Raw genomic sequence first — 22,708 nt, 5'->3', positions numbered from 1 at the left:
TTTAAGGACAGGGGAGACTTGAACATATTTAATGGGAGTAGAGAAAGGATCAGGAAATAATGAATCAAGATTAAAAAGAGAAGGGATGATAGTGGGGGCAATATGCTGAAGAGGGGATGAACTGAAAGGCATATGTAAAAAGGCTGGACTTAGAAAAAGGACTACCTTATTACCAAAAATTGGTGTAGAGGAGGAGAAAGTGGGGAATAATGTCAATGGGATTTTGTTTTAGTAAGTTTGTTATAAATGGCATTGATATTTCTAGTAAATTAAAATATTTTCAGCGAGAGACTGAAACCAAGAGGAGTGGGAACATGGGGAAGCTTGAGGGAAGAGGTTTGCAAGAGCATATGTGGGAACTGAGACAGATTCAGACAAGGAGTAAATCTGTCATCTATTTTGCATTTGCACCTACTTAACCCACCATCTCTTACCTCTATTGGTGTAGTTTCAGGGATTTCTCGAAGGATGACGATGCATCGTTTATGATTTGGTCTCACTTTCTCTCCCTTCTCATCAACTTGAACCATAGGAGAGGCTAAAAATGTATTAAAAAGTTATAGGCTACCAGTGAAAATAGTGCTATAACAATACTACATTAATCAGAAATCAAAATAATCATTTGTAGAAGCTAACTTCTAGGTGAACATAGATTGGGATGACATGGGCATTATTTATTAAGATCAAAAGTCATACCTCTCAGTGACTACTGAATATGCCTCATATTCTTACAGAAATATTTTGAAAAAGCACAAGAGATTATTTCCCTTTTCTAAATCAGCAAATTTTAATGTAACAAATGGAATGTATCATTTGCATTAACCCCCCCCCAAACTGAATCATATACCTAACTTTGGGCTTAAATAGACAATCCATATTAAAAGACAATGCCCAAAATACTTAAAAGTGTTTGAATAAAAGAAACCCCCCTGCAATACAAATTTACAAGCTGCAGTTGACATAAAATGTTTATAAAAGAGGGGTTTGAGAAATTATAAAACAAACACAAATGTTACTGGTGAATTCAAATAAAGCCCCCCAAAACTGTTCTTTACTCTTTATAGCCTAGATATGAGAAATATGGTCATGACCTTTTGTAATTTTACTGCTATAGAGAAATGCCAGATGAGGAAACTCCCTCTAGCAATTAAAACTGGATATTTGTATATATTTGTTTGCTTGTTGCCTCCCACATTAGACTATGAGCTCATTAAGAGCAGGAATTATCTTTAGCCTCTTTTTGTATTCCCACAGTATTTACCAAAGTGGAGGATTATTGAGCTATATATTGTGCCATGACCTTTAGTAAAGTATGTTTTTTAAAAAAATGTTAAACCAGAAGGCTATCTTTCTTGAAATGAAGCAGTAAGTGAAAAAGTTGTGTTCTTTCAAGTCATTCAATTAAAAAATAAATAACGTACATCTCAACACTTCAAGAATAAGATCCAGGTCTGTGGTCAACTTTTTTATTTCTTCCATATTGGCAACTGTCCAAATTGGGATAAACTGGTCACTGTCCATTTGAGACATCAAATAGAGATCCTTAGAAAGATTCTCTCTGAAAGAAAGTGTGAGGAAATCAAAGAAGTGTGAAGCTACAATCACTAGAATGGCCATTTTTCTTAAATATAAGATATAATAACTTATAAAAAATATAAAATTATGAAAACCTGAATTATATAAATGAAGATATTGAAAAGATAAGGCTAAAAAAAAACTAACTTCTTATATGTTAACCATTAAATAACAAGTTGGAACATCAAAATGGTTCCCCTTGAATTAAAATATTAAGATGATAAATGTATTCATTTATGAATTTAGTCTGAAGAAAAGAAAAAATAAAATACATACACCAATCAATATATATAGTCAAGCAAAAAAAAAGTTTTGCTTCAGGCATATACAAAAATGTGTGTCTTGTATCACACTCTTAAGTCTATCACTTGTGTAAGGAGTTGGATGTTATTTTTCTGGTCCTCTGAATGTATGATCATGGGGCTGAGACTGTCTTTCAAAACTGTTGATTTTTTGCAACATTGTTTTTGTATAGATTGGTTTTACTCTATATTATCTCATCCAAGTTTTCCAGAGTTTTCTAAAATCGTCTCTTTTAACATTTCTTGCAGTCCAATAGTATTCCATTACAATCATATAATTTAAATTTGTTTAGCTCTTTCAATGGATGGACATGACCTTGGTTTCTAGTTCTTTGCCACCTTAAAAAGAGCGGCTATAGGGGCAGCTAGGTTGCGCAGTGGATAAAGCATTGGCCTTGGATTCAGGAGGACCTGAGTTCAAACCCAGCCTCAGACACTTGACACAACTATAGCTGTATGACCCTGGACAAGTCACTCAACCCCCATTGCCCTACCAATAAATAAATAAAAGAGCTGCTATAAATTTTTTTTTGGCTTTTCCTTTTTAATAACCATTTTACAGGACTTGCTAAATTAAATTCTACAAATTTCACTGAAATTACAATTCACCTAACCTTAAACCTTCTTAAGAAATATTTGAGTATCTGAGAAAATGCCAATAAATCTGGTTCTAAAAGGTACATTTCTTCTCCAGTTTCTAATTATTTTGTTTCCACTGACTCAGCAATTTACTTAAAACTGAGAAAGACAATCAATCACATTACCTTGAAAAACAGAATTCTAACTGTTTCTTTAGACATTCCTTTAAATCTTCAACAGAAACTGCACAACTGCCTTCACCTGTTTAGGGAAATAAAGAAAAAAAAGTTTCCAGTCACTTGGGGATGATTAACTGTCAGAAAGTTAGCAAACATAACAAATACTTCATCAATGCTGAAACTAAAGGTTTTTCCCTAAGAAATGAAATGACATTTAAAACTCCATGAACATCCTAAACAACCGATCCTTTAAAAAATTAATTTCCTCATCATTTAAAACATTTACTAGGGGTTTACTATGTGCTAAAAAGTGCTAAAGATATAAAGGTTGGATAGTCCTTGCCATCTAGGGAAGTAATAGCCAGGAAGGGGTGTTTTAAGTACAGGGAGTACAGTGAATGGAGTCATAGGGAGTAGTTTTACATACATGTCTTTTCCAGTAGCAATGGATATATTAATTTAATTATGATTTCAGAGCTAAAAGGGGGGAATGGTTCAGGAGAGTAGAAATGAAGAAAATACCCATGGTCCAATTGGGCTTATGGTAGAATTCTGACCAACTGAAAAAGTTATTTCCCAAGGAATCAAAGCATTTAATTAGGAAACCCTTTCAGTACTGTAACAGTACAAACAAGAAAGACAAAACAAAAGTTTACTCCTTTTTCTTCTGGTCAGTCAACAAGCATTTATTACGAGCTATTTGCCAGGTACTGTGTTTAAGCCTTGGTAATACAAAGAACCCTCAAGGCCTAGCTCATATTCTGATGGAGGAAACAACATAATAAACATATAATAAAAAATTGCTCATAAAATGGAAAGATTTTTCTTCCTCTCTTCCTTGTAAAAGTAATCTCAATGGGAAGGTAGCATCAGGGAGTGAAAGCCCTGGAAAAGGTCTTGAAGAAAGCTAGGAAGTGGAGGGAAGGAAGGATGTGAAGGTCTTTAAAAGTGAAAATAAAATTTTATATTTGATTACAGAGGTAATAGGAAGCTAATGGACGTTAACACAAAAGTAGGAAAGGACTTGAGTAGTCCAAGAGTGATAATAATGATCTGCATCAGAGCAGAGACAGTGTGAGTGGAGAGAAGGGGATGTTTTATATAAACAAAATGGGGTGAGATATCTGATGTGTGGGGTGAATGTGAGCAAAAGTTAAGAACCATATCTAGGTTTTGAGCTGGGAATGAGATGGAATATAATAACCATGGGTATTTCACTTAATCTTTGCCTCAATTTCTTCTTCTGTAAGATGGGGCTAAGATATGTTTTATTTTATTTTTAAATTGTTTTAATTTAAAATGGGGGGGGGGGGGCAGCAATGAGGGCTAAGTAACTTGCCCAGGGTCACACAGCCAGTAAGTGCCAAGTGTCTGGGGCCAGATCTGAACTCACATCCTCCTGAAACCAGGGCTGGTGCTCCATCCACTGTGCCACCTAGCTGCCCCTAAAATGAGCTATTTGTAAAGCGTTTTGCAAACCTTAAAGCACTATATGAATACTATTTGCTATTATAGCCATTATTATATAGGCTTCAAGAGGGTAGAGATATCTTTGCTTGTCTCCCAAGTATTTAGTGTAGGTTTGGCACATAGTAATTGTTTAATAAATGTTTTTCATCAATTATCTGCAGAAGAGAACTTCTCTTAAAAAAGCCATTAATGCCAACATAGCCAAAGTTAATTTTTAGCATGGTCTTCTAAAAAGCAGTATTGCATTTTCTTTCTTTCTTTTTTTGGTGAGGCAATAGGGGTTAAGTGACATGCCCAGGGTCACACAGCCAGTAAGTGTTAAGTGTCTGAGGCTGGATTTGAATTCAGGCACTCCTGACTCCAAGGCCAGTGCTCTATCCACTGCACCATTTAGCTGCTCAGTATTGCATTTTCAATAATTTCTAAGTTGACTTTCACTGTAATTTTATTCAGCTCCATACCCAAAGAAAAATATGTTCCCTAAGTATTTGTCATTATTTAGCCTAAATTCTCTACATGGGAATACAGAAGGATCTATAATCTCATCAATGAGGCAACCCCCTTCTACCCTATGATCTAGTAAATAAATTCTGGGCACCTGTCTACAGCATTTATAGGTTAAGTGATTTGTCCATGGTTACAAGTACATATTATGTTGGTCTTTAATATGTCTATCAAAAGGCTGGTTAAATTTACAATGAAGCCACAATCATTTCATATACTCATCTCAAGTAAACATTAAAATCCACCACACAGTTTATAGATACTTCATTAGTAATGATTTCTCTGGGGCTTTAGATGTTTTGATACTTGCTCCAGATTCTTATAAAACTCCCAAGGAGATGTAAGGAGATTTCCCCTTTCAATTCGATATAAAAACCACAGCATTTTAGAAAGGGTCTCAGTAATCATTCCAACCTTCTTCTACAGGTCAAAAAATAAGCCCAGAATGATTAAATGGTTTGCTTAAGTTAACAGATCAAGTGATTCATCTAGCCATTTATTATAAGATGTTTTTTGTTCTGAAAAAATTACAAAATGGCAGTATTTATTCTTTTCATATTAACTGCTTGTACATTATTTCATTAAACCTCTAATCTAATCATTCACTTTACAAATGGACTAAGATTGAGTTCCAAACTTTTCTCCCCTCCACCCCAAAACAGAAAGCAATGTGATATAGGTTATATGTATAATCACATTAAACATATTTCTAATTAATCATGTTGTGAAAGAAGAATCAGAAAAAAGGGAAAAACCTCAAAAAAGAAAGTAGAAACAGTATGGTTCAATCTGCATTCAGATTCCACAGTTCTTTTTTCTGGATGTGGAGAACATTTTCCACCATGAGTCCTTTCTTGGATCATTGTATTGCTGAGAAGACCTAAGTCTATCACAGTTGATCATTGCACAATGTTGCTGTTACTGTGTACAATGTTCTGGTTCTGCTCACTCCACTCAGCATCAGATGGACAAAGTTTAGTATGGAGTTGTGTGTCCATTAAAAAAAAACACCTCTCGTTTTAAAAAAACAAAACAACCAATCCTGATCACTTGAAAAAATGTGGCCATTTTCTTATTTAATAGCAATGGTCAAAAGAATTCACAGAAGTGAATCAAAATATTAGATTCATGATATTCGATCCTGTTTTGAGATCAAAGTTACTACACAGATTAGGGAATGGGAAAGCAGACAAAAACAGCTAGAAAACTAGCTAGAAAATGACTAGCACTAGACCATGAATGGCAGTAGCCTTTGAAACCATAGTATTTACCAGATATATCATAAATTTGGTAATTCAAATCCTCTGGTGACAAAACCATTCCATCTGTAGGTAATTCTTCAACACCTGTGTTACTCTGTGAAGCTTCACAAGAGGAATACATTACATCATATTCTTTACAGTTGTCATCTGCAATCTCCAAGGTACCTGCATAAAAGTACATGGTAACAATTATAAAGTTTTTCTACATAGGCTTTCATGGATTTCAGTAGTAATGTCACAATAAGGCTGGAACAGTCTTCCACTGCTTTTAGGGAAAGACAGTTGTGAATAGTGTCAAAGAAAACCATAATGGATGAAATTTTAGAGGACCCATGATTTACAATTTTTTTCTTTTAAAAATCTCAGAGGCATGCAGTATATACCTGAATTTAAAGATAAGAAAATAAAGTTTCAGATACTATCTTGTTCATAAGACAGCTAATAGTCAAATTTCTGATTTTACTGCACCAATGACTCATAAATACATACATATTCCAGGTTCCAAAGTTCTTACTCTATGAAATACCATTCCCATTATATTGGCAGTGGAACTAAAAGGTATGTAGCAGAATGTGTTATCCAATCAGTTGTTTTTTAAAAAATCAAAGTACCTTACACCTACTTTGATATTATTATAAAGGAGAAATATGGTAAATGTATTAATTCCCAATAATGAACTAGAATATAAGGGGGGAGGGGCTTCTTGTGAGATATATAACTCCATTTTTGTTAGAACTGTTAAGTCAAACCTGTCATCTAAAGACATAAACAAGTTTAGTCTACCAAGGCTATTTATAAATTTGAAATTCTACCTTAAGGCCTTGGAAAGCACACCATTACTATTCAACCTTTAAATTACAGTGAAGTCATGGCTGTTCTAAGTATAGGGAAAGTTTATCATAATTGAATGTTATTAAATGAAAGTCTCCGGGGGATAAGCAGGATTGTCACCATTTCTAAGCTTGTTGTAGATATACACATAAGAACATGAATTAGACTTTGACATTTATAATGTATCTGAACTGTGAGGGGGTTTTGTTATAATGTAAATGCTCACTAACTGTACCCCAATATGATAACACTACATGAGGTTGGGGAAATATTCTATTATAGTTGGATTGAATGGTAAAGGCAGAAGGCAATGTATTTGCTCCATACTCTAGGATGGTAGTATGTTTTTTTATGATTCCCTGCCCTGTCTGAGGCAAAAGAAAGCAGTTTGATAATTGTATCAGGGACATACAAATAATGTGCTCTTTTTGTAGAGGCTTAAAGATCACAAGTGTTTCAAATTTCAAACCACCATTCCTTTGTGGACCTTTTGCCCTCTATCTCCATGGGAGTATTACTGATGATAGCTTTAAGACATCCCCATTATTCTCAATCATTTCCCTATCTTGGCATTAATAAAGTTCCTTTAATGTGTCCCTCCATTCCCTTGAGTCAATTTTTAATTGAAAGAGGCAGAAGGAAATAATATGTAGCAGGACCATCAAGAGTCAGAATGAAATGAATTAATCTTTCAGGGCCTATAAAAAGAGGGAAAATAGCACTTTTCTCTCCCTTAATCTGGCCACCACATCGACTTGGTTGGGGCTACTTTAATCCCTGTGGACCATTCCTTGCCTTCTTCCAGTTGACTATCATCCCCAATATTGTTAGATTCTGTATTTTTCTTATTAATTTTTCATGGTAAAGTCATATATATATATATTTTTTCAGACTTTAGATTGAATTATGAAGAATATTTAGCTGTGAAATATTTCTGCCATGATGTTAATAACCAGTTCGATTATGCAGATGGGTTACTTTCCCTACTAAACAGTCTTGATATTAGAGTACAGAATGTTTTGAGGCTTAATATATTTTGCATTATCTCACAAATTCTGTTATTCCCAAGGACAAGTGTTGAGGTATAGAATACCTCTTCTTTCTTACTGCCAAATCAACAAAGGACAGCTGAGGAAATTTTGGAGGAGTGAGAGGGAAGAGGACACAGTTTGAGGGTATGTGTGTATGCATGTATGCATATATGCATGCATGCATGTAGGTATCTCTCTCTGAAACTATATGAAAGCAGAGCCTAAGTTTATTTATGTACTATGATTAAAGAGCACAATAACAAAACAAACTTTTCTTAATGCTTAGGACTCACCATCAGGATTAGGCCCTGCAGTAGCTGCTGTTTCTTGCCAAGAACTCTCAGTTCCATGAGTAGATGAAGGAGCATCAGCGCTTCCTTGGGGAACTTCCTGCCACACTTTGGCATTAGGATTTAAACCAGCACCTTTAGATGTTACCTGCTAAATGAACAAGGTACACGTCATTATGTTAAAGAGCCAACATTTCTACAACATAATTTTAAGCTTTTAACAGTCATTGCCTTTGAGTTTATAATCCAGTAGAAATAGTATAAATAAGACAATGATGAAATGCATAAGTTCCTACCCAAAATACCAGCCCTACCTTATTCTTACCTGCTTCCTTGTCTTGTTTTGTCAAACTTTCTCACATTACTTCCTATTAGGAAGTGACATGGGCTTCTCCCTCCCTATGTCAAGTTCCTATACTTTTAGAGTGCCAAGTTAAATAAATACCCTTTGGAAGTGGCAAGCAGAACAAGTCTCAATTCTTCTCCATCTTAAGGTTCATCTTTACAATGTCACTACCTCTCCAAATAATATTTTTCCAGTTTTAATTCCTTTAAGCAGATCTTCATGTGATAATTTAAGACCATGATGCCCCTAAACTCTCAACAAAAATAAAAGGGTGGGTTTCCTTGTTCTGCTTGCCACTTCCCTTCCACCACTGACAGAATCTGGACCAATTGTTGAGAATCATAAAGCAACTTTCAGATCTTCTCAACAACAAAAACTTAAATCACTTAGAAAATTCTTTTTAACTAGCTACAATGTAAGATACACCAAGAGTATAAAATGCAACTTTTCTTCAAAATGGTTTTTACTGTAATATTTTATGTTATGTCTTGAAAGGACTTGACTGAGAACATGAGTATTGAATAGGTGAAAAGCAAAGTTAACATCATAAGACCACCTAAAAGCCTATAAATATTTTGAATGGTTTTATTCTGATACAGAGTTACAGAGATTGTGTGGCAGAGTGGATAGGAAGTGCTAGTGCCACAAAAAACAACCTAGGTTCAAGACTTAGCTGAGACTTTTTCATTTCAATGCCCCATCCCCGTAGAAGTTCCCAATACAAATGAAATCACAAGTCCAGTCTAAAACAAAAAGTTATTGTTAAAGCAATAGAAATAGAATTTCACAATCCAAGAGAGGTAATATTTCATTACACACACACACACACACACACACACACACACACACACACCCTTAGAATCTAAATGAGAACAGCATAAATTAAGAGAACATGAGGGCTAATATGGGGGAAGTAGAAAGCCTCTAATCCAGGAAGATATACATTCAAGACACCCCTTTGGGCAATACTGATAACTGTGACCCTATTATTGTCACTTAACCCTCAGTATCCCAAGCAACTTCCCAAGACTATAAGTACCAAACCAATTTCTGTTCTGTATTGGTTCCTATACCAAAGAAATTAAAGGTCTGAACAAAACGTTAAAAATTCATGGTGCTGTGAACTTTTTTTAAGTGGAAAGATGGTTATGTTGTTTTACCTTTCTACCACTTCTTTTGTGTATTTACACACACCTATTATGAATTTTGGTAAGCCCAAAGAAACTATTCTAGTATGTCATTAAATATGGAAGCAAATGTCATCTTATTTGTGATCAAACTGGAGAAAGGGGCAAAAGGGAAAGTGAACATGACCGTCTCACTAAAAAACTGAACCACCTCCCAATTCTGGTCATTTATGTGACACAGGATGGTTTTCTTGAACTATTTTTTTTTTTTAATTATGGAAAGGCACTATAGAGGGAGTGCTACCACAAAATAAATACTTTCAAGCAAACAAAATGCATGAAAAGATTTTTTTTTGGCGGGGCAATGAGGGTTAAGCGACCTGCCCAGGGTCACACAGCTAGTGAGTGTCAAATCTGGCCTCAGACACTTGACACTCACTAGCTGTGTGACCCTGAGCAAGTCGCTTAACCCTCATTGCCCCCCCCCAAGTCATATACTTATAAAGCAGCAGTTATGGTAAAAGAGAGAGAAGGAATTACTTTCTAGTGACATGTATTTTTTATTAATAAAATATTTTATTTTTTCCTGTTACATGATAGTTCAACTCTTGTTTATACAAGCTTTCCAATTTCAGATTTTTCTTCCTCCCTCCCCCCTCCCCCCCTCCCCCCGACAGCAGGTAATCTGATATAGGTTTTATACACACACACACACACACACAACATAATAACATTAATCCTATTTCTGCATTAGTCCTGTTATAAGAGAAAAATCAGAGCAATGATGAAAAACCTCAAAATAGAAAAACAGCAGCACCAAAAACAAAAGAAATAGTATGGTTCATTCAGCATCTATACTCCACATTTATTCCCCCCCCCCCCCCATTTGAAGATCCTCTTCCATCATGAGTTCCCTGAAACTCTTCTGTACCACTGCATTGGTGAGAAGAATATAGTCCATCACAGTAGATCAACACTCAATGTTGATGATACTGTGTACAATGTTCTTCTGGTTCTGCTCATCTCACTCATCATCAGCCCACGCAAGACCCTCCAGGTTTCTCTGAACTCCTCCTGCTCATCATTTCTTACAGCACAATAGTATTCCATTGTATTCACATACCACAACTTGTCCAGCCATTCCCCAATTGATGGGCATCCCCATAACTTCCAATTCCTTGCCCTAGTGACATGTTTTTAATTGGTTTTTGGCTCTTGAATAGCAAAAGAACCTATGAAATAGCAATGAATTTTCTTTGTAATATATGTTCAAAAACTGCCATAATTATAAACAATAGTTATCACTGCAACTTACTGTTACTTATGATTAAAGATCAACTAGCTCTTACTATTTTAGAACCCTAGTAGTACTGCAGAAACCAAGAGGAAAGAAAGCATTCTTTACCCCTCCCACCAAAATAGACAACTTCACACAACTTTTTAAAAGTCTGCAACATGTCGAAATGGTATGTATAATTTTTTTACAAAGTAGTACTATACAAATCTTGTACTTAAATGTCACGATAAATTTAGTTTACTACACTATTAAAAAGGAAATGGGGCTTTTATACCACAATGGAATGAAATGCTTTCTGGTTATTTGGTATAGCTATGAAACACTTCCAAAGGGTATTTAACTTGGCAGTCTGATAAAATGTTCTGAAAATTTTTAACTCTATATAATACTGTTTTTGGTAAACCAAGTTGAGTTCCAGGAAATGTATTGTTCTTCAGTGAGCTTTTGGGGGGGGGGGGGGGCGAGGTGCGCGAGGGGAGAGATGCATTTTAAAATGAAAAAGAAATGTTAGCAGACTCACTGTGTTCTGTACATCATCCAAGAACAAATTTATGAATTAATTCTCTAACTTAATTGTAGGATATTGTTCATTCATTTTCAGTTATGTCCAACTCTTTGTGACCCCATCTGAGGTTTCCTTGGCAAAGATACTGGAATGGTTTGCCATTAATGAGGAAACTGAGGCAAAGAAGGAACATATGTTCTCATAAAAAAGAACTTATCTATAACTAATTTTTATTAGTTGAAAGTGAGAACCAAACATCTGACTAAAACTAGTAAACTAAATTAAACTTGTATTCCTATATTTCTACATCTGATAGCTTACAATAATCATTCCATAGCCTTCTTGTAGTTTATGAGAAAAACAATGTCAGAATGAACTATAAGGATAAATGTGAAAATAGCCTCTAAAGAGCCAGACACTATAAAATGCAGTCTGTTAAAATACAGAATTCTACTGATATTACAAGTAGTCTGCATGGGGCTACCATAATTGGAAACTTCAGAAAGAGATGAATGCTGTATTTTTTTTTTCTGGGCCATGGCATTACCTTTATAGGAAATGTCAGTGCTTTTTCTACTTTTATTTTTATTCTAACAAAACTGTCTAAACATTTTTCCCCCTGCCCAGATATTAAAACTGTAAAACATTCTATAACAGTTAGAACCTATCTATTATACTCTTAAGTGACTTGAGAACAAGGACAGTTGCTTTTCATCTTTGTATCCTCAGCACCTAGCAGAGGATCTTACAGAGTAGGTACTTAATGTTTGAAGATATAATACCGGGGCAGCTAGGTGGCGCAGTGGATAGAGCACCGGCCCTGGAGTCAGGAGAACCTGAGTTCAAATCCGGCCTCAGACACTTAACACTTACTAGCTGTGTGACCCTGGGCAAGTCACTTAACCCCAATCGCCTCACTAAAAAAAAAAAAAAAAAAGATATAATACCATTCAAGAATCAGTACTTTCCAGTAAAATCAGCAATAAACCAAAACCATTATATGATGTAGATCCAGAAATGGTGTTTGTTATTACACAGTAATAAAATTCTTCATACCCTCTGAACTAGCATACCACCACTAAGTTTTTAACACAAAGAGATGAAAGAAAAAGGACCTTTACATATACAAATATTTTAGAAGCACTTTTTGTGGTGGAAACTAAGTGATACTTATCAAATGTAACTGCAGTATATACTATTTTGCTCTTAGAAACAATGAAAGGGATGGCTTCAGAAAAATCTGAGAAGACTTATATGAACTGATGCAGAGTAAAGTGAGCAGAACCAGGACAATCTATTCAATGAATACAATAATGTGAAGGAAAAGAATTGAGACTTAGGAACTCAATGCAATGACTAATCATGATGACAGAACACTTAAAAGGGCTTTCATTAGAGCACAGTGGGACTCTCAGTAATGCAAAAGAAAAAAAGCTTCTTTAAAAATACACAATAAAGGGGCAAATTAGGTGGCACAGTGGATAGAGTACCGGCCCTGGATTCAGGAGGACCTGAGTTCAAATCTGACCAGGCACTTGACACTTAATAGTGTAAGGGCTAAAATTCTAGCTATACTGTCTAAAATATCTAATGAGTGGTCGCCAATAAATTATAAGCTTTAGCAAGAGTTAGACTTCTAAGTATTTATTAAGGAGAGTAAGAATTTTGTCAAGAGAGAAAGGCCTAGATTCCTCTATTAATGGGAGAGCGCATTTGTAGCTCCCTTCTCCACCAGAGATCTCAGGAAAGAGAGTGAGCCAGCATGCCAGCCTCCCTGCTTCCTCCTCCCAAAAGCCAACATCACTTCCTAATGCCAAAGAAAGCAGCATGGTTCTGCCCTCAGAGGCCCTCTCCTCATGTTGGAGCTTTCCTACAGTAAGTCTCCAGCAGGTGGCGTCATTCCAATCGTTACACTAGCTGTGTGACCTTGGGCAAGTCACTTAACCCTGATTGTACCACAAAGAAAAAAAAAAAAAAAGGAAAGGAACAAAAAATATACAATAAAGCTTAAGTTCAAAATGGGACATAAACGGGCCAGTTTTGTTACTGTCATGTGAAATTTAACACAAAAAAACCCTGTACTAACAAAAACTCATTTTCTATACAATCTATGTATCCTTATCATTGGTAAAATTGCAGTTAGTTTAAAAAATTGATGCTTTGCTTCACTACAACAGAGACTCCCCAACAAATAACCAAACACTTCTATTTTGTCAAATGCCTTCCTGTAATCTAGGCATATTTTCTCTACAGGATATCCCTGTATCAGCATAGTAATTATGTCACAAAAAATTATGTCATCACGATCTGACAACTATTCTTTTAGTATTTTCAATTCCCAAGTCTTGAATAACTTCATCTACACATTTAAAATATCACCTCCCCCCTCTATCTAGAACAAATCCTATTAAATCTTGAATTGGCCTAATAATAGTGTTTAACTTAACACTCAAATTCCCCTCCTTACTTTATGTAATTTCATCAGCATTTATTCCCTAATCTCTACCATATCACAATATACATCACTATGTAACTTCTTTTGAGTAACTATTTCTCAACTGTAATTAAGCCCAAGAATCTTGGGAATAGCAATCCTCTCTTCCTCAACCTTACAACCCAGACACCACAACCATCACCAACAGAAAAAAATCATTGTAAAGGGGCCCTCCTTGCTTCACCAGCAACAACTGCCACCGAAGGGCAGATAAGCACAAAAGCCTTTAGAGTGGTGGCACCCTCCAGTCCTGCTTCCAGTCTAGTTTTTCAGTCATTGTCCAGGGAAACAACTCCTGTAGAGTAGGAGTTAGCTATCCCTGCCAACCAACTGTCATATACAAGGCAAGCAAGCCAATTTTGCTAAAGTAGGAGAGCTTTCTGAAGGGGACAGGAGATGGAATGCACCAAAAGCAAATCGAACCCCTACCATCATCTTGATGACCACCTTCCTTCAGAACTAGATGAAGATAGCCCAGGACAGGGCAGCTAGATGGCGCAGTGGATAAAGCAGCGGCCCTAGATTCAGAAGTACCTGAGTTCAAATCCGGCCTCAGATACTTAACACTTATTAGCTGTGTGACCCTGGGAAAGTCACTTAACCCCAATTGCCTCACTTAAAAAAAAAAAAAGATAGCCCAGGACCCTGAACCCCAAAGCAATGGCATTTTGGTTTGTTTCTGTACATTATATATTCCTAACCTGTTCTATCGATTGACCCTTTTTTTTCTTTTTTAACCCAGTACCAAATCATTTTTATGATTACTAATCTGGAGCAGTCCGAAACATGGCACTGCTAGGCCCTATTCCTTTCCCGCTTATTTCATTATTTCCCCTTGACATTTTCACCTTTTATTCCTCTATATGAATTAGTCCATCCTCAACATTTGAGTTTAACTTCCACAACTCCAAACATTCCTGTGATTTTGAGTAACCTGTACTGGCAACTGTACCCATTTGTGGTTATGTATAGTATAGAAAAAAAAGAAACAACGCATCTAAGTCTGTGGAACAGCTGGTATCCTACTAGGTACCTCACTTGGTCTTGTTCACTGTATCTACAGTAGTTTTGCTCATAGAAATTCAATAATTACTTTAACTGATATCAAGCAAAACAAGGTAAAACGAATCAAAATTTGGGTGTTTTTAAGATGATAGCACATTTAGTAAATAAACACCAACCTTACAGAACTAGAAAAAGTCAGTTAAATGAGAGGCTTTGGGAGGATATACTATTGGTAGGGCCGCTAAATATTCCAACCATAAAGAAATTTAAATTCTACTTTTAAAATAATGATTAAAACATTCATTTATGGGGGGGCAGTTAGGTGGTGCAATGGATAGAGCACTGGCCCTGGATTCAGGAGGACCTGAGTTCAAATTCGGCCTCAGACACTTGATATTTACTAGCTGTGTGACCTTGGGCCAAGTCACTTAACCCCTAATTGCCTCACCAAAAAAAACCAAACAAACCCACATTCATTTATACATTCTGCCCCAGCATTACCAATGCTGGGCATATGCCAAGGAGGTTTCTTGTCAACCAAAATATTCCTAACAGTATTCTGTGGTTTGGCAAAACAAAACCAAACATAAAACCAAACCCAAAACTTGAAAATAAATGACAATTGGGGAATGGCTGAATAAACGGTGGCAGGTTAAAATTATTATGCCACAAGAAAATGATAAAATGAGTTAATTCAGAAAAATCTGAGACAAGAAAATTGATACAGAGCACAGCAGAACTAAGAAAATATATCCAAATGACCACAAAAAGCCATAATTTAGAACTGTATAATGACCAATCATGATTTCTGATAAAGCTTAGGTGGTTTCTCTTTAGAAGGCTACAGATTAAAGAAATTCTACATGCACATTATCAAACAGCTGATGTGTTTTTATTAGGTTTTTTAGGGGGGGAGGGCTACAAAGGAGGTTCCTCTGAGAGGGACTTATTTGTTTTAAAAAAAAGCTTCAATAGGGGGCAGCTAGGTGTCACAGTGTAAAGCACCAGCCCTGGATTCATGTTCAAATCTAGCCTCAGACATTTGACATTTACTAGCTGTATGACCCTGGGCAAGTCACTTAACCCTCACTGCCTGGGGGGAGAGGGAGGGTAGAGAAGAAAAAATAAAAAGCTTCAATAAAACTTAAAACAAAACAAAGTATAAATCGTTGACTTCTTCTGTAGTTGATCACCTGAGAATTCTAAAATCAAAATCATATAGTGATGAAGCTACATTCTGAATGGATATATTCCTGAAATGAAGTTTATTGCTTGCAATTCCATATATGGAATCCTGCTCCCCCCCCCCAACTTATCTGTAAAGATCTGAGAGGGAGGTAACTGAATACCAGTGTTGGAAGGGTTGGCAATATAGGTGACATCAGTTATGCCTAGGAAATTGCTTCCAATACCACCAACATTAGGATAAAAGCTCTTCCAAGATACCTCTATGAAGGGAATTTCTGAAGTGTAAATTCTATTAAGAAAATTGGCATCTACGTCTGTAAAATTAAAAAATGTTAATGACTCAATAAAAGCGAAAAACAAACAAATTTGTCTATTTTAGCCTTTCTATTCTTTATCTTTACTTCAAAATGAATTTTATCTATTTGCTTCTGGCTACAAAGTCAATAATTGTACAATTACATATTCCAAATATTTACAAGTAGATTGTATTAGGATTAACCCATTGTGATTTTTTTACTATAGGGAGTTTCCTCCACAGATAAACTGGTAACTTGTCAATAATATTTTTTAGAGTTGACTTGCTTGGGGCACTCCTAGGTTAAATAACATGCTCAGGATTTCAGGTAGGACTTGATACTAGCTAGGATTTTCTGACTCAAAAGGCCAGAAACTTCTACCATAGAAGTGTCCTTATTTTCAAGTTATTAATTCTCAGTCTCATATGGGGAGCAGCCCTCTGAGAAGTCCTTTCCTACCTACTTCTTGCAAATTAAAGTTACGTAAATATAATATTTATTAACTCTCAAAGATGCCTCTACAAAAGAAATGTCAAGAATTTACTGTATTTTTAATATCAAAAAAGACTACTTTAAGGCTGACTTACCGGAAAGCTTTATTCTTATTGTTTAGTATTCCCTGCTCTACACATATTTCTGTGAGCAAAAGTCACTGAGAGTTTGAGAAGACTCCCACAAAACCAGAGTGACTGTGGCAATGTTAATACTCTATTTTCATAAGCATTGTCAGTTATTTTGTAATAAAGGCTGTTAGTTTTAGCTTATCATTAAAAATCAATTTATTAATAAGAAAATGCTTTATTTATTTTAGTCCCTGGCTGTCTCCCATTCCATCACCCTCCAGCAATATTAACATTCACAACTGCACTAAAATACTGACTATATAATTTCCAACCTGAAGACCAACAACCTCCTTTCTTTAGCCAACTTCAACGACATGATCATACTTTAAACCTCACTATTCTTAGGACATTTATCATCACCTTCAAGATTATGAATCTTAAGATTCTCTTCTTCAATCAAGCATTTATGGGGCAGCTAGGTGTTGCAGTGGATAAAGCACTGGCCCTGGATTCAGGAGTACCTGAGTTCAAATCCAGCCCCAGACACTTGACACTAGCTGTGTGACCCTGGGCAAGTCACTTAACCCCCATTACCTCGAAAAACAAACCAAAAACCAGAAAAAAAAAATCAAGCATTTATTATTAAGCATTTACTACTATGTGCCAGGCACAGTGCTAAATAAACCCTCTTCTCATGGAATTTACACTGCATTGAGGGAGAAAACATACCTACAAAAAATAACTACTAAGTAGTTTAGTAAAGAAAGGCCCAAGCAGTTGGGGAAATGAACCTCCATTTTGAATGGAGGATACTATGAAGTTGAGATGAGAGTGCCTATTACCTTTCTATCTCTCCAACTCTTCTGCCAACACTCTTATCCTTCCAAACAAAGTGGCAAACGTCCATATTCTCTAACCCAGAAATACCACTGCTAGGCATATACTAAGGTGGCCAATGATAAAAAAGAAAGTCCCCATACATATGGGCCACATTAGTATTATAAATATCTTTTTTATAACAGCTTTTTTAAACAGGGCAACTAGGTGGCGTAGTAGAAAAAGCACTGGCCCTGGATTCAGGAGGACCTGAGTTCAAATCCAGCCTTAAGACACTTGACACTGGCTGTGTGACCCTGGGCAAGGCCTTTAACCCTCATTGCCCAGCCAATCAATCAATCAATCAATGAAATAAATGTGTAAACAAAGTGAGAGTCCATCAATTGAGGAATGGCTTATTGTGGTATATGATATAAATATAATGGAATATTACTAAACCATGAGAAAATTTTAATTTCTAATAAAATGAGCAGAATCAGAATTTACATTTACCACGATAATGTAGAGCAAAGTAACTTTGAAGGACTGCACAACTCTGAGTGACTTCAGAGGACCAATAAGGCATGCCAACCACACCTCTTCTTAAAGAGATATAGAAAATAGTTAATCAAACAGATCCATTAAGTTGAAGTGTTTTGCTTGACTATACTTATAAGGGAGGAATTCTACTGGGCATGGTGGGTGGAAGGAAAGGAAATAATAGATAGTGCCTACTATGTGCTGGAGACTATGCTAACTGCTTTTTACAAATAATCTCTCGTTTGATCCAAACAACATTCCAAGGTAGGTGCTACTATTGTACTGCTTTTATAGCTGAGAAAACTGAGGCATACAGAGGTTAAGTGACTTGTACAGGGTCACACAGCTAATAAAAGTTTGAGTCTGGAATTGAACCAAGGTCTTTCTGATTCTAGGCCCAGTCCCTTTTATCCACTGTGCCACCTAGCAGCCTATAGGTGGTATCTAGTTAAATGGTGATAGAAACAAAAATTTAAAAAAAAAAAAAAGTTTTAAATATGTAGAAGGAAAAAAGTCCAGAAGCTGGGCAAACCAGCTGTTAATGTTAAGTGTTAACACATACTATGATGCAAACTAATTAAATCAATAAAGGGAAAATAGTACAGTCAGTGTCTTAGGAAAAAGGAGGTCAACAGGAGAATAGGCAAGGTGACACAGGAAAGGATTGAAATGGGGAAAGGTGAAAAGTCAGTGGTCTGAGTGGGTCTCAATAAAAAACTCTCCTATGAAGGGCAGGGGGGGAGAAGAAATATTCTATAATGGGAGCTAGGGACCTTACATTGGGTATAATCTGGGATTTGGTGTTGAGAACACTAGTTCTGAAAGAGCATACTTGCCTTAAAAAGGGAATCAGAGCTCCTGAACATATCAGATGTCCAGAAGAATAGGAGGACACGGATACAGATTTCAGGGAAAATATGATCATAGAGACCATAAAGGAGTAGTAATGGGCTGCACAGTCAAGGACACAGAAAAATTCCTAGCACAGGGCAATTCTGCTCTCCTCTTTTTCCTGAAAGAAAATCATCACTGGAACAAAAAGAGCATGTTGAGGGAGAGTAAGGTATAAGAAGACTAAAGGGATGGGGCAGTAAGAAGATGTTATGAAGGGCATTGAACATCAGAGGATTTTCTATTTGATAGGGAGTCACAGAAGAGAATGGATGGTGAGTGGTGTCATAGCTGGACCTATACTGAGGAGTTGGGAGAATGAGGACTAAGGCCATTGGATGTGGCAATTATATAATAAGATCATTGATAACTTGTGCAGAAAGCACTTTTCATGGAATGAAAAGGCCAGAAGACAGACTAAGAAAAAACAAGTCATAACATTTATTGTAGGCCTTATGAATGAATTTAGAATGATAGTGGAGTTGGATGGATCACATGAAGGTTTTTAAGAATGGGGGAGATGGGGGGGGCAGCTAGGTGGCACAGTGGATAAAGCACCGGCCCTGGATTCAGGATTACCTGAGTTCAAATCCGGCCTCAGACACCTGACACTTACTAGCTGTGTGACCTTGGGCAAGTCACTTAACCCCCATTGCCCCCCACACACAAAAAATTAAAAAAAAAAAAAAAGAATGGGGGAGATATGGACATTTGGATGTAGTAGGGAAGTGATAAGGAGAGACTGAAAATAGATGAGGGCAATCTGCTGAAGAAGATGAGAAGGAATGAGATTTCCTAAGTAGGTATAGAAGCAAGTTAGCCTTGGTAAGGAGTAAGGCTACTTTATCATCGTGAGGCAGTGAAGGAAATAGTGGCAGAAGGCATTGGAGTAATATGACAAGGGGGAAGAAAGGAGGAGATCTTAGTGAATGGTAGCCTCAGTTTTTTCTGTAAACAATGAAGGGAGGTTGAGGTGGAACTTGGGGGGTTTGAGGAAGAATGGAAAGGAAGAGTCATTACAGAAAACAGAACAGTGAGCAGTTACAGCCCAGTTGAGGTTGTATAACATAAATTTGTAGTGGATCCATTAAAACAGTTTCATTATTTTCTCCTCCTGTGTAGGAATCAAGGTGGCAAAGAATGGAAATGATCTAAGGCTAAAATAAAAATGAGTGCATGAAACAAAATTTACTATATATCAGGTATATTAAAATAAAAGCAAACAGGTTGCAATCACACGATCTGACAAAGCAAAACCAAAAATTCACAACATATAAACATAATATATATAACAAAGAAATTATATTATTCAGAAAAGTACCATAGACAACAAGTCAATAAATTTATATGCTCCAAATGCCTTAATTTGGATACAAATAACAAACAATAACCAAGAGGGGAAAATATAGAATCAAACAAATTCCTTTGTTAAAAAGTCAGAAACTTATGACATTCTAAATGCTAAAGAATATACTAATTTCTCAGTATCATATAACTTTTTCAAGAATTATTTTGATATAATTTAAAAACTATATAACAAGTTCCTGATTTCATATGTAATCTATTGAAATATTCATGATTATTCATGAATGTAAGCTCACAACATTCAAATTTGTGACCTAATTTATTCAGGAAAATGAATTTTGCCTCTTTTTGTATTTCTCCAAAGATTCTCCACTTATGTCTGCTCTTCCTGTGTGACTCTCAACAATGTCTCCTCCAAAGTCAATGTTTGCTCTGGCCAGCATATTGTCTCAGGTTATATACAATTTAAGAACATTTGATACTCTTGTTTTTCTTCAGAGTCCTTCAATGGTTATATAGGTTACAGCCTGTCACACCTCCACTGTTTGCACTGCCTCTGATGATGTGTACCTTTAGTTCTTTGGAAGCACTGATGTGCCAAGTCTTGCTGACATAGAGGAACATCAGAAATAGGCCTTTTCTTTCTCAGGAATTTTCAAATGGGAAAAAAGAGCTGTTATAAGCTTTTGAGTAGACTGCATGCCCAACTGCCTTAGGTTGTACCCACACTTCGCAGTCATGCAACTGTGAGAAAAGCTGGGTTCTTGTGTTGCTGGGCTGTTATTTTTTGGAGGACTCTTTGTGAATATTCTTTCCTGATCTTAGGTGAATGTGTATCAGAGACAAATATCAGATGAGCTTTAAAAGGTGACACCAGAGGTCCAATAACTGAAGCCATAGCAAAGTTTGCAAAAAGCCACAGGAAGGTAGTTAGTTAGAAGTCAGTGCTGTGGAACCAATTCCAGAAACACAATGACCCAGAAGCTTTTAATGTTTAAGTTTGGAGTCTACTCCCCCCAGGGACCAAATGATAGAGGGGGTTGTACCATCATTCTAGGGAATGTTTCTATAAATCTGTCTTTTGTACATTCTCAGTATCTTTTGAACAAGATTCCATTACTGGGTTTATATACCTCAAAGAAGCCTCAGACGCTATCTGTTTGACCCCTGGGCAAGTCCCTTAACTTAACCCTGTTTGCCTCAACTTTCCTCATCTGTAAAATGAGCTGGAGAAGGAAATGGCAAATTACTATTTACCAGGAAAACCACAAATGGGGTCATTAAGAATGAGACACAGGGCAGTTAGATGGTGCAGTGGATAGAGCACCGGCCCTGGGGTCAGGAGTACCTGAGTACAAATCTGGCCTCAGACATTTAACACTTACTAGCTGTGTGACCCTGGGCAAGTCACTTAACCCCAATTGCCTCACTTAAAAAAAAAAAAAGAATCAGACACGACTGAAAACTAATCAACAAGAAGTCATTGTGTATATTGTTTTATTGGCTCTGTGTAATTTACTGTTTCAGTTCATATAGATCCTTTCCTGCTTTTCTGTATTTATCACACCCATCATTTCTTTTTTTCTTCTCCAAAAAAATAGTCACATGAGGCTGTCTGGAGGGGAAGGGGTACTTGGGATAACTATGGTGATTTAAGAAAAAGAAAATACCAATGGTCTCCCGTGCTTATTTTTTGTTAAGAACGAACTTTAGGGCAGCTAGGTGGCACAGTGGATAAAACACAGGACCTGGATTCAGGAGGACTTGGGTTCAAATCCAGCCTCAGACACTTGACAGCTGTGTGACCCTGGGCAAGTCACTTAACCTTCACTGCCCAAGAAAGAAAGAGAAAAAAAAAAATGAACATTTGACTTAATACAACAAAAAACCTTACAGGCTCTTTTATAGGTTCATAAAGGTTCAAAAAAACGCAATTTAAATTTTAAAAAAAATATCTGCACCTTTATTGCTATTCTATGTTGTAGCTATACTTTACAATATATAGTTTGGTAGAGGTACATAAGCAGTTCTCTCTTTTTTCCAGTTCAAAATTCTTTTGATTAGACTGGCAAGACTCAAGGCATGCTAATTTCTAGGCAACAGGGCTATGATTGAGAACAAAGTCAGTATGCTTTAGGATGAATAATCTAAAATTGTGTGTTTTATTTAAATATCCAATTACCACTAGCTATAGAAATGCTGAAACATCAATAGGAAAAAATAAGGGGCTAAATTTACTTTGTTGTTGCTGTTCAATCATTTCAGTTGTGTCTGACTCTTCATTATCCCTTTTTGAGGTTTTCTTGGCAAAG

General features: G+C 36.3%; 1 protein-coding gene across 4 annotated transcripts in view; it reads right to left on the bottom strand.

Moving 5' to 3' along the window:
- Positions 1–22,708, bottom strand: part of LARP4 (La ribonucleoprotein 4) — a 54,065-nt gene that overhangs the window by 23,483 nt on the left and 7,874 nt on the right. For 3 of the 4 annotated variants that reach the window (XM_043965930.1, XM_043965932.1, XM_043965933.1), the window contains exons 2-6: positions 8,027–8,174; positions 5,881–6,036; positions 2,642–2,717; positions 1,422–1,558; positions 435–538 (exon numbers count right to left, since the gene is read on the bottom strand). In XM_043965930.1, the coding sequence (XP_043821865.1) occupies positions 435–538; positions 1,422–1,558; positions 2,642–2,717; positions 5,881–6,036; positions 8,027–8,174 (621 nt within the window). The remainder of the gene's footprint in view (positions 1–434; positions 539–1,421; positions 1,559–2,641; positions 2,718–5,880; positions 6,037–8,026; positions 8,175–22,708) is intronic. The other variant, XM_043965931.1, reaches the window with a different exon arrangement.

The sequence above is a fragment of the Dromiciops gliroides genome, chromosome 5 (assembly GCF_019393635.1).
Source record: "Dromiciops gliroides isolate mDroGli1 chromosome 5, mDroGli1.pri, whole genome shotgun sequence".
Taxonomy (NCBI): Eukaryota; Metazoa; Chordata; class Mammalia; order Microbiotheria; family Microbiotheriidae; genus Dromiciops; species Dromiciops gliroides.
Note: the sequence above shows the minus strand (reverse complement) of the source record. Positions and strands in the feature narration are given on the sequence as shown.